General features: G+C 50.6%; 1 protein-coding gene across 9 annotated transcripts in view; it reads left to right on the top strand.

Annotated features, from left to right (window-relative positions):
* The window catches only part of MYH14 (myosin heavy chain 14), an 83,510-nt gene that overhangs the window by 8,608 nt on the left and 62,377 nt on the right, over positions 1–12,525 (top strand). For 6 of the 9 annotated variants that reach the window (XM_019741559.3, XM_019741564.3, XM_088800475.1 and 3 more), the window contains exons 3-10: positions 1,273–1,429; positions 3,058–3,085; positions 3,227–3,329; positions 3,995–4,018; positions 5,262–5,354; positions 5,915–5,978; positions 8,369–8,467; positions 9,433–9,573. In XM_019741559.3, the coding sequence (XP_019597118.2) occupies positions 1,273–1,429; positions 3,058–3,085; positions 3,227–3,329; positions 3,995–4,018; positions 5,262–5,354; positions 5,915–5,978; positions 8,369–8,467; positions 9,433–9,573 (709 nt within the window). The remainder of the gene's footprint in view (positions 1–1,272; positions 1,430–3,057; positions 3,086–3,226; positions 3,330–3,994; positions 4,019–5,261; positions 5,355–5,914; positions 5,979–8,368; positions 8,468–9,432; positions 9,574–12,525) is intronic. The other 3 variants (XM_019741566.3, XM_088800476.1, XM_019741565.3) reach the window with 1 other exon arrangement.

The raw sequence follows: 12,525 nt of genomic DNA, 5'->3' as shown, positions 1-12,525 counted from the left end.
ACCGGTTGTTCTGCTCCCAGCTGGCCACCCACCCTCCCACCGTTAAAAGGGAGTTAGGCAGCCTGTGGTGACCACACCCTGCTCTGCTGGAGGAGGACAAGCTGTCAGGGAGTTTAAAGCAGTCCTGCTACTAACCAACCAAGTAACCGGCTCCTGGCTGACTAGCTAAGTAGCTGACTAGCTAGCTAAGTAGCTAACTAGTTTAATAGTTAATTAGCTACTCCGCTAAGCAGCTGACTCTCTGGCTAGTTGAGCTGGCTAATTCCAGCTAGCTTAGTGGTTAGTTCTCTGGGTTGCTTTCGCTAGGTGACCAGCTAGCTCGCTAGTTGTCTAACTGTCCTGAGTGCCTCTTGCCTGTGTGCGCTGAAACAGATCTTAAGCTGTTCCAGGGTCCTGAACCCAGGCCCAACAGATGTGTGGAAAAATTCAGGGAGTCCATGAACTTGGATTAAAAAAAAAAAAATTACATCTTTATTTTCATGTACCTGGAACCTGAAATTTAGGATTTCCTCCAATAAGAGTGGACCACTAGTATAATAGACAATCTATAATATACCTGTTTTATGCACTAGAACATATTTAGATGTCATGTTTAAATTTGTATTAATCACAGGTAACACTTATTTGGTTATATAATCTAATTCGTGTAAGCAGAACCTGTGAGTCTGTTATTAATAGAAAACCTAGAATATATACCTGTCATGTTTCAGTTGCTGCTGATACCCTCCCCAAGATATTATATGTGTATTCAAGCAAATACAGAAAGATATTCCTGTTCCACCCCTTTCGATGCAAACAGTTCTCACCTTGCTGCCTTCCACTTGATAGTATTTTGGAGATCATTCCATACCCGTACCCTGAGACCATCATAGGAATCCATCGTATGAACACACATTCAGGTCGCTTCCAGTCTTTGCTGTTAGAAAGAATGCTGCACTAGATCAGTTTGCACGCCATCATTTCATGTGTGTGTACGTTCAGGTGTTGACAGGCTGTGACCCAAATCTGGATGGCTGCAAAGGCCACGTTCTCTCTCGGCGAATCCTCACCCATATACCACCTTTGTACAATTTGGAAAGATTCTTTTCTACCACAGCCTGAAAATGTTTGTAACAAATGTGTTCAGCCTGACATTGTCCTGGTGTGAACAGCAGCCTCTTTGACGGATGTCCTTGTGCAGTGCACAACCTACCCCGCTGTACACTGTAGCCCCATGGTACCCTCTAGGTCACAGGCAGCAGCTGAGGCCCTCTCCCTTTTTGCCTACTGCAGACGTACTCCGGCCTTTTCTGTGTGGTCATCAACCCATACAAGCAGCTTCCCATCTACACAGAGGCGATTGTGGAGATGTACCGCGGCAAGAAGCGCCACGAAGTGCCACCTCACGTGTACGCAGTGACTGAGGGGGCCTACCGAAGCATGCTCCAGGGTGAGTGTGGGGCTGGCGGTGCTGGAGATGGCGCTTCACTGGGGGCCTGGCTGGGAGTCAGGATCAGGTCACAGGTCCAGGATTTTAGATTCTCTGAGGCTTCTTTGTGGGCACGAGGGAACGCAAATGGAGGGCTACGTGGGTGAGGTTCTGGGTCCTACCGAACAGGCCTCTTTTTATCTGTCCCTGTGTTCATTTCTCTCAACAAGCAGCATTTGGGAGCCAATTGGTGCCAGGCTTCTGCCAAAATTTCTCTTGAGACAATGATTCTTAGAGAGTTCATTCATTCAACATTTATGTTCGTGACGTGATCGACATTGTCATGGCATGAATGACAGCCCCTCAGGTGATGGGCAGCGTGGGGTTGCTGTGTACAGCTGGGCAGGTTGTACACTGCATAAGGATGTCTGTTACAGGGGCTGATGTTCGTGCCATGACAATGTAAAATTACATAATTCACATAACATACATAATGCGTTTATTATTTATTATATATCATTTATATTTTAATAAACATTTTGTATATACTAAAATATGTACTAAATATTTTCAAATTTATATCTTTCTACCATCTGACATGTAGTCTGAGGCAATATATTTATATTATACATATTCTACTTATTTAATATATGCTATATTTCTAGGGTGTGTTATAATAGTATGTTTATATCATGTAATGCTGTGGTTCTCAGAGTGTGGTCTGCTCACCAGTATTACCTGGGAACTTGTCAGAAATGCAAACTTGGGCCCAGACCTGCTGAGTCAGAAACTCTGGGAGTGAGGGGCAGCTCCACAGTCAATGTTTTCACAAGATCCCCCAGGCTCCTTCTGGAGATTCTAGTGCAGGTATAATAGACAATCTGTAATATACCTGTTTTGTGCAATAGAACATATTTAGATGTCATGTTTTATATTCACATTATAAATTTGTATTTAATCACAGGTGACACTTATTTGGTTATACAATCTAATTTGCTATACATTTATTTTTATAATTTTCAGCTGTTATTATATCCTAGTTATTATATCTTAGGAATAAATGTACAATAAAGTAAGGGTGAGTTGAGTGCCTACTCTACGCGAAGCACTTTTCATGGATTAACACATTTAACCTCCCACCAACCCCATGAAGTAGGTGAGCTCATCTCCCTGGCTTCCAGATGGGGAAACTGAGGCACAGAGCAGTGCAGTCTTTGCCCAGTCCCACTGGTGTGTGGGTGGCTGAGGTGGGATTTGAACCCAGGGCCCCCTAGCACTGCCTCCTTTGGGTCCAGGATATCCCTCTCGTGTCTTTGAATCTCACATGTCCAGCATGAGGCAGCACATAGTAGGGGCTCAAACTGAAGTTTGTTGACTGAATTACATTCTGTTTTGTTGGAGTTTATTGTCTCCATTTTATAGGTGAGGAAACTGAGGCTCATAGAGGGATAGCTGCTTTCCCAGGGTCATGCAGCAAGCCAGAGGCTTGAATCAGATGGGGTATTAGAATCAAGGAGGGTCACATATCAAAACTGAAACTTTTCCTTATTCCCCTGGAATGATTTTGAAAAGGGAGTGGCCAGTGTAAGGGGCCAGGGTCCTGCGGGAGAGACCATCCTATGTGACATGTCCCCTTCTGTCCCCCACAGATCGTGAGGATCAGTCCATTCTCTGCACGTGAGTAGTCCTGAAGGGCTTCCTGGAGGAGGTGGGGTCCTAGCTGGCTATGGCTCTCCTTGGAAAGCGTGGGGCTTACCTGGCATCATTGCCAACCTCTCTTGTTTCCCCTTGTCCTGCCCCAACCCCCACCCTCCATAGTGGAGAGTCCGGGGCTGGGAAGACAGAAAACACCAAGAAGGTCATCCAGTACCTCGCCCATGTGGCATCGTCACCAAAGGGCAGGAAGGAGCCAGGCGTCCCGGTAAGTGACCTGCCTTGGAACATGCTCTGGATCCTGCCACCAGCAATGCCCCCTCCATCTCAGGGCCTGCTTCCCCATAGCTCCCTGCCTCCTTCATAGAGAACCATTATTGTGGGTCTTCCCCTGACTGCCCAGGCTGCCTGTACACCTACTATGTGTCTGATATAATGCTGGGAGTGGCGACACGGACAGAAATGCGAAGGCCAGTTCTGGGCCTTATTGGCCCTTTGAACAGCACTTAGTGCATAGTAGGTGCTTACATTCCTGAGCACCTACTATGTATCGGGCCTGATTTAGGTAACTGCAATGCCCAGGTTGGCTGTATAAGTGAGCATTTATATAGTGCTTGTCTCTTTGCTCACATTAACACTCCAGTGAGGTGGTTGTTATTTTCCTGTGTTAAAGATGAGAAACTGAAGGCATGGCTGGGGTGAATTGGTTTCGGAAGTCACATACCCGGCAAAGGCTAGAGTGGATTCAAACCTAGGCATTGTGGTCACCCAGGCCACCCCACTCCGCATACCCAGTTTCCCCAGCCCCTCATCTTTCCCCCCATTCCGCCTACCACCCAAAACTGCCAGTTCACCTGTGTGTCTGTCCATGTTCCATGTGCTGTGTCCCGGTCCGTGTCCTGGTCCATGTCTCGTGTCCCGTGACCTCCTCAGGCCTCCACCAGCGCCATGTCTTATGTGAGTAGCAGGGATTCACCTCAATTCATGCTGCCCCTCATGCCACCCATGTCACCCCAACCCGCAGTCTTCCTGGCAGACAGGGCCCACGGCACTGATGGTCACACCTGCCAGGGAGCCACACAGCCATTTATGGCAGCCTTACTATGTGCACATAGGGCCCTGTGCTGTCATTTAATGCATCCCTACTGTGTACACACAGGGCCCACTGTTTATGGCAGCCCTAGTGCATACACACACCCAGGGCCCATGCTGTCATTTAGTGTGGTTCTACTATGTGTGTATAGATCCAGCCTGCACTGCCACTTAGGTTAGCTCTACTGTGTGTGTGCAGACTGGCCACACATACCAACATGAAATAACCCAGAGACCAAAACTACCATTTATTGCTGATGAGCTAAATATGTAAGATGGGACCCACAGACACTGTGAATTCACACAACCCAGAGACCCACACTGCCATTTATTGCAGGCCTACTGTATATCCCCAGCTCAGGCTAGTCTCTGAGGGCTTACAGGAAACTTAAAGAAATAGTCAATGCTCTAGAGAGCCTGGCTAGAAAGGAGGGGAAAGGGCTTGCCATTTATTGAGCACCTCCTACCATTCTGGCTCTGGCACCAAGGTGGCTGTGGGGAAATTCAGAGTAAGATCCCTACCCACGGAGTAGCCTGGTTGGGGAAGGAAATTACTCTTTCTTGAATGCCTGTGATGTGCCAGTTTTAAACACTTTACATAGATAGTATGGATATTTCCTTAATTTCATAAGTAATACATGAGTACATATTCACTGTAACAACAACAACAAAAATCAGATAAAATGAAATTCCTCTTTCCTCCTCTGAGTCCCCCTTCCTTGGAGTGGCTTACACCGTTGACAGTTGATGTGTATCCTTGCAGACCTTTCTCTAAATGTTTCCAAACATGTATATATACCTGTAGAAATGTGAGTCTCATTTGGTAATGTTTTTCCTCAATTTATTTTATTATCAATGGGATCACATTGTAGATATTGTTCTGCAGTTTGGTTTCTTTGTTTTGTTTTGCTTTATTTCCTCTTAACAATGTATCTTGAGGATGTTTCCTTGTTCCCTTCACAATAGACTGAAGGGCAAGACCCAAATGTGGGAAAGCAGCACACACGCAGACACACACACGCACGCACACACACACACTCAGCCAGCTATAACACAGACCCCGACCTCCAGCCCTGGTTCTCACTGAGGTGCTATCTCCCAACCCCAGGGTGAGCTGGAGCGGCAGCTTCTCCAGGCCAACCCCATCCTGGAGGCCTTTGGCAACGCCAAGACGGTGAAGAATGACAACTCCTCTCGATTTGTGAGTGCTGGGTGTGGGCGGTTCCTGGCTATATGTCAGCCAAACAGCAGCTGGGCATGTAGAAGGGTGGTGGGGGAAGGCAAGAGGTGTGTCTGAGGGAGGAGGGACTGGGCGCCTGGACTCCTGGGTCTGAGGGAGGAGGGGCCGGGGGGCCAGGACTCCTGGGTCTGAGGGAGGAGAGACTGGGCGCCTGGACTCCTGGGTCTGAGGGAGGAGGGGCCGGGGGGCCAGGACTCCTGGGTCTGAGGGAGGAGAGACTGGGGGCCTGGACTCCTGGGTCTGAGGGAGGAGGGGTTGGGGACCTGGGCTCCTGGGTCTGAGGGAGGAGGGGCTGGGGACCTGGGTCCTGAGGAAAGAAGTCAAAGGGGCCTGGACCTTGGATTCCCCAGGGAGCCCCCCCACCCCGTGGGCCCCATGATTGAGGTGGGGTTCAGGTGGAGAACGAGAGAAAGTGAAGAGGCTGCCCTGGTTCTGGGAGGGGTGAGTGTGGGTTGGGGGTGCCCGTCAGCCCCTTGGGAAGCAGAGGACCCTGAGCTCCAGCCTCGCCTCTCCCCTCCTAGGGCAAATTCATCCGCATCAACTTTGACGTTGCCGGATACATCGTGGGTGCCAACATCGAGACCTGTATCCTTCATGACCTGGAGGGTGCCTGAGGGGCAAGGGTGGTGGCTGAAGAGGGGGGCTCTTGGGCTCACCACTTGTGGGAAACAGGCATCCACACACTCAGGGAACCTGGCTTCCTGCTACTCAGTCACTGTGCCTCAGTTTCCCCCTCTGTAGAAGAAAGATCACAGAACCTTGGGGAGGGAGAGACGTAGCATCCCTACGTGGAGGGAAGTGGGCTGGGAGCTTCCGCTGCTCTTATGAGAAGGTCAGCACAGCCTCGCTGTGGGGTGGTGGGTCGGGGGTCCCTAGGACCACCTCCAGTTTCAGTGATTCACTAAGACTCTCAGGACTCGACCATGATTTATCACAAGGAAAGGACACGGAGCACAGCCAGCAAAGGCGCATCGGGCGAAGTGTGGGGGAGGTCAGTGCAGCATCCAGTGTCCTCTCCCCGTGGAGCCACACAGGACATGCTAATTCCCCTAACACTGAGTTGTGACAACATATCGTGTGTACCGGGGAGCACGTCAGACACTTGGCGCCCGGGGTTTTTATTGAGGGCTGGTCATGTCTATCACCCCCTGCCTGGAACATTCCAACATTCCAGACTCCCTGAAGGAAAGAAAGCAGGTGTTCAGTAGAAACCATGGTGTTTTGTACAGACAGTTTAGGCGCAGGGAGCCCCTCCTGAAATCCAGGTTCCCAGACACCAGTCAAGGGCAGCCTGGCGAGCAGGCAGTCTCAGGCCTGCTGTGTCCACCCCGTTCTGACAGGCGGCATGCAAGCTCCGTAGGAATTTACAAAGATAAAACAGGAGCTCCTGGACTGCAGATCTAAGAATGGCCAACAAATCACACTGACCTGGGCGCCAATCCAACTCTGCCACCATGAGGCTGTGGGACCTTGGCACGTGATGTGTCCTCTCTGTGCCTCTGTTTCCCCTCTGTAGAAGGGGTCAGATCATAGATAGAACCTATCCTACAAGGGTCTAGAGGGCAACATGAATCAAATTCTTAGCACGGCCACATGGTAAGCACTCAAGAACAAGGTCCGGTATTAGAAATTAATGATTGGAGTAAATTAACAATGTCCTTATCAATGTTAATATTATTGACTAATAACTATTGATCATAATGTTAACAATATTAATAATAACCCTTAGCTCTGGCCTCAGGGGTGTCTGATAAGCTTACTGTCTTCCGTAATCTGGGGAAGGTTGAGACATCTCGTGTCCCCTTGCAGCGACCAGCTTCCCACAGTCCCCAAGGCCCATTTCTTCTCTGTGTCATGGCTTCTGCCGACACGGGTTCTTATCGCTCCCAACCCTTCTTGCCCCATCCATGCTGCCATCCCGTGCCGCCTCCGACCGTGTGGTTCCTGCAGTCTCTTTATCCTCACACTCATGTTCTCCGCCTGCTTCCAAATGCGGACTTTCTCCCATCCATACTCGCCAGGCCGTTGTGGTTGCCCCCTCTAGGCACAGCTCTGAGGTCCCAACTGTCTCTGTGTGGGGGTCAGTGAACAGCCTGTGGATTGATGCTCATGGGGCAGGTGCCACCCCTAGGCCAATCAGATGGGTCTGGGGCTCAGCCTGGCTCCTGGGCATCAGTGTCAGCGTGACCAACATGTCTTGAGTGTTTACGATGCCCGTGGTGCCATCCTGAGAGCTGTCTATGTGTTAGCTCAGCTCCTCCTCTCTCTAACGCCACCAGGCAGATGCTGTTATCATTCCATTTAACAGAAGAGGAAACTGAGGCTCAGGGCTCTTGGCACCCAGGGTCATACAGTTGTGTGTGTTTCCCCCACCCCACCTTGCCTTGTGGGACCCCCCTCTTCCTGCTTCTCCCCATGTCCCCAGCAGGTTAGTAACCCCAGGGCTTTAAGTCAGTGGACCTCGGTTTGCAGCCGATCTTGGGCAAGGCTCTGTGTTATGACTATTATGCAAAATATGTTCTCGGTGGTCCATGAGTGTGGGGCGCGGAAGCTAAACGAGTCATTGGGTATTTTATTTACTCTAAGGTGTCTCACCGATTTTTAGTGTGTGAACGAGCCATGTGATTTTCCTAGAAAGGACAATCTAATAACCCTAATATTCATGTAGGGGAAACTGAGGCTGGGAAGGTAATGATGGCAGGTGATATTCTTACTACAACTCATTTACCCTCACAGCAACTCATTGGTGGGTGTTACTATCAAGCCCCTTGCACAGATGAGGAAACTGAAGCACTAGGGTTTAAGTGACATGCTCGAGACCACTTGTTCAGTTAGTGGCAAGGTCACCGGCCTGGGCTGTGAAGGACTCCACTGCTTTATGGAGTGCTATGGATAGCAGGGGGGCAGAATGGACCGAGGGGGCTGAGTGGAATCTACTCCCCTCTTTGGTGGCACCTTGACTCACCTCTGCCCAGACCTGCTGGAGAAGTCGCGGGCCATCCGCCAGGCCAAGGACGAGTGCAGCTTCCACATCTTCTACCAGCTGCTGGGAGGTGCAGGAGAGCAGCTCAAGGGTCAGTGTTGCTGCTCAGGGGCAGTGGGCGGGGCCACTCCTTCCCCCCACCCCGTAGCTTGAGCTACCTCCTGGCTTCTCTGGGTCTCCAGGGAGGAGGAAACGGGACGCACTGGTGTTTTCAAGCACCTGCTGTATGTCAGGACCCTGCCGGGTAGTGGATTCTGTCATCTCCTGGATCCCGCTGGCCCTGCTTCTGCCGCCTCACAACTTTTGCCAAAAAGAGAATCCGGCCACTCCCCCACCCCAAGCTCGTGCTGCCGGGCAGATTCTGCTGCCCTCTGGTCCTGCCGTCTTCTGGATCTTGATCACGCTGGCTACATAGCCACGTGGCTCCTGTTCACACTCACTTACTTCTCTTGTGCTTACTCCAGCGTGTGTGACTCCAGCTTTGCCGTGGCTCCCGCTGCCTCGTGGGTCCCTGTGGTGCTGGTCTGTGCGGCTTCATGGCGCCTGCTGCCTCCCGCTCCCCTTCACTCTGGCTCCTGCTGCCACGCTCCTGCCTGAGGTTCCTCCTGTCTCCTGCTCCACACTCTTCCTGCCCGCTGGGCCGCCTCCTGGCCCCTTGTCATCCAGGCTCCCTCTCAGGGTGGCTTCTGAACCCCCATGCCCTCTGCTGCTGACCCCTGCTGGCCCCTGCTGGCCCATGGCTTCTGCTAACTTGGTCACCCTCGGGCCTATTGCTTCTGCCGACCAGCGGCTCCTGCCTGCTCTGGGCAATTCTGGAACTTGAGAATCTCTGTGGAAGGAGGAAAGAGAAAGGTCTAATATGTGCTAAGCACCCACTCCATGCCCCGTCCTCCCACAGAAACGGTGAGAAAAAGATCCTCACTCATTTAACAGAGGAGGAGACCATGGTCCCCCCAGGGGTAGTGACTCATCTCGGGTGGCCACTGAGAAAGCCAATATGTCAGTCTGACTCCACAACTTGCCCTTGACCTTGGCCTCTGCTCATTACCCCTGCAGCCGACCTCCTTCTGGAACCATGCTCCAACTACCGCTTCCTGACCAACGGGCCAGCGTCCTCCCCCGGCCAGGAACGGGAGCTCTTCCAGGAGACCCTGGAGTCCCTGCGGGTCCTGGGATTCACCCATGAGGAAATTACCTGTGAGTGAGCTCCAAGTCCCCAAGAAGTGTAGGGGTAGGCACTGCACAGGCAGGCAGGGGATGTGGTCATTCACTCCTTGGTTTATTTGCTCAAGTGTTTATTAAGAAACTACTGTGTGGGGGCACTGGAGCCACAGCAGGGAATGAAACCAACAAGTGTCCCTGCTTAAGGGAGATTGACTAAACGAGAACCACCGTCCAGATAAGTAAAGAATTCTGTGGTCTATGAGAAGGCGATGAGTGCCAGGGAGAAAAATAGAACAAGGAATGGAGGAGGGAGGAGGGTACCGTTTTAAGTAGGTAATTTAGAAGGGCCCACTGAGTTGGTGATGTTTCAACAAAGGCCTGGAGAAGCTCAGTGAGTGAGCATTGGTGATATCAGGGGAAGAGCATTCCAGGCAGGGGGAACAGCCTGTGCAAAGGCCCTGAGGCAGGAAAGGCACGGCATATTCGAGGAATTGAAACTCCGGTCTAGTGTATGACGGAGGGAAGTGAAGGAAGTTGCTGCACAGGCAGGCAGGGCCTCAAACGCCAGCCTGAGAGGCTGGGATTTTGTCCTGGGGTTGCTGGGGAGCCACAGAGAGCTGGGAGCAGGGCAGAGGCAGCTCTGGGTCATGTGGAGGATGGACTGGAGGTCTGGAGGAGGCTGAGGTGAGGGTGCAGGGAAGAAGGTGTTGGTCCTAGCCAGGTGGCCCTGGTGTGAAATACTCAGGTCATTACCCTGTGTTATGCTGGTTGGCCCCTTGACCTTTTCACCAGCTTGTTTTGACAGTAGTCCTGTTGCAGTACTATATTCATAAACTAGGGCTGCCCTAATAAAGCACTGCAAACCGAGTCTCTCAAACAGCAGAAATTGGTTGTCTCCCAGTTCTGGAGACCAGAAGTCTGAGATGGAGGTGTTGTCAGGGTTGGCGGGTCCTGGGAGAATCTGTTCCCTGCCTCTTCCCTAGCTTCTGGTGGTTTCCTGGCAACCTTCCATGTTCCTTGGCTTGTAGAAGCATCACCCGATCTCTATCTTCATCTTCACTTGGCGTTCTCCTGTGTGCACGTCTGTGTGTCCAATTTCCACTTGTTATAAGGACACCCGTCACACTGGATTAGGGGTGCACCCTACTCTAGTGCAACCTCCTCTTAACTTAAATAGTTCCGTTTGACATGGCTCACAACCCAAATAAGGTCACATTCTGAGAGGTCTTGAGGGTTAGGACATCAACATACCTTTTGGGGGGAGGGATACGATTTGCCTATAACAAGCACATAGAGGTGGACCTTAGGCTTTTTTGCAGAAGCTCAAGTTTTGTTGTTTGGGTCAATTATGATTTTTTCACTGGTCCAGGGCTGAGCGGGGCCAGGCCACACTCATTCTCCTCTGGCCCCTGGTGCTGCAGGCAGCCCCGGGAGGGCAGCAAACCAAGTGCCAGCTTGGCTATCTACCCAGGCTGCAAACAGGCTGGCCTCCTTGGGTGTATTGACACAGGGTCCCAAGTTTCTCCTGCTGGATTTCCCAACCACAGTTGCGTAACTCCCCCGCCTGCCTGTCTCCACTCTCCTCGCTGGGCAGCTGGCAAACAAATTCAGATGGTAGCTGCGGCAGAGGCCTGGGCCTCCCGGCCTGGCCCCTTAGTTCCCGCCTGGCCTCCTGACACATGTCACCTCAGGTAACCCTCCCAGTGCAACGGATGGCATGTAGTGACATAATGTGAATATGTCCAAAGGTCCTACTGGGAAAACCAAGTCTCCTAATGGCCACCCCCTGCCGCCCTGCCCTAGTTTCCCACTGTTAAGCTTCCTGTGTTTCCTTCTAGAAATAGTTTAGGTGAGTAAGAAAAGACACACATTATTTTTTCTATAAAGAGAGGTATTCTTCAGCTATACTGGTGATTAAAATATTAAGATATTTCTCTACTAATTTAGAAATTCCTGCACAGCAGGAGCTTGAGGTGGACCCCACCTCCTGACCTTCCTCCCAGGACCATCCGAGATACACCAACTAGCAGGTGAAACACATCTGGCACATCAGGCCCTACATCGGGTCCCAAGTGGCCCTGGGGTTAGCTCATCACACAGTGCTAGGGGGCTTTGTCCCCCACTTTTCCCACCAAACAGTATATTTTGGCCATCATTCTGTTTTGGTCTATATGAGTGAACTTCAGTGTGTGTTTTTTTGTGGCTGGTTAGGCTTCATGGTTTAGATGAACTAGGAGTCTTTTAACCAATCCCTGCCTTGCAGACAGACCCTTAGGGTGATTACATCCCACTGCTGCGGGAATGACTGCCCCCCTCACCAAGAAAAAGCCACGAATATCCTTGTACATAGGTCTTTGTGCTCATGTGTGAGCAGAACCATAGGCCTAATTCTCAGAAATGAAGTGGTGGAATCCAAGGAGAGGTGCAAGTTTTGTTTTTATCCAGCTTTTAAAAAATTGAATAGGCTTATTGAGATATAATTTACGTACCAAACCATTCACCCATTTAAAGTGTACAAGTCAGTGGCTTTGAGTATATTCACAGAGTTGTGCATCCATCACCACCATCAATTTTAGGACATTTTCAGTGGCCCAAGGAGATAGATAACTTGCATCCCTTTGCCATCACCTGCCAGTTTCCACTGCCAGCGCCTGGCAACCACTGTTAGGCTTCCTGTCTCTATGGATTTGCCTATCCAGGACCTTTCCTATAAATGGAATCATTTGATATGGGGTCCTTTGTGGCTGGGTTCTTTCACTCAGCATGATGCTTCATTCCTTTTTATTGTTGAATGATTTTGATGTTTATCTTTTTATTATAGGACATTTCAAACACGTATGCAACTAGAGAGCAGAGGGTAATCACCCCCTGGGCACCTGGCACCAGATCCAACAAATACGCACTGGTGGCTTTTTAGGTTTCACCTCTAATCCCTTCCTCTCCCTTCCCCACTTTTTTAAATTGTAGAGAATCAACCTTGTCGCC

The sequence above is a fragment of the Rhinolophus sinicus genome, chromosome 8 (genome assembly GCF_057876585.1).
Source record: "Rhinolophus sinicus isolate RSI-liver-muscle chromosome 8, RSI-T2T, whole genome shotgun sequence".
Classification (NCBI taxonomy): Eukaryota; Metazoa; Chordata; class Mammalia; order Chiroptera; family Rhinolophidae; genus Rhinolophus; species Rhinolophus sinicus.
Note: the sequence above shows the minus strand (reverse complement) of the source record. Positions and strands in the feature narration are given on the sequence as shown.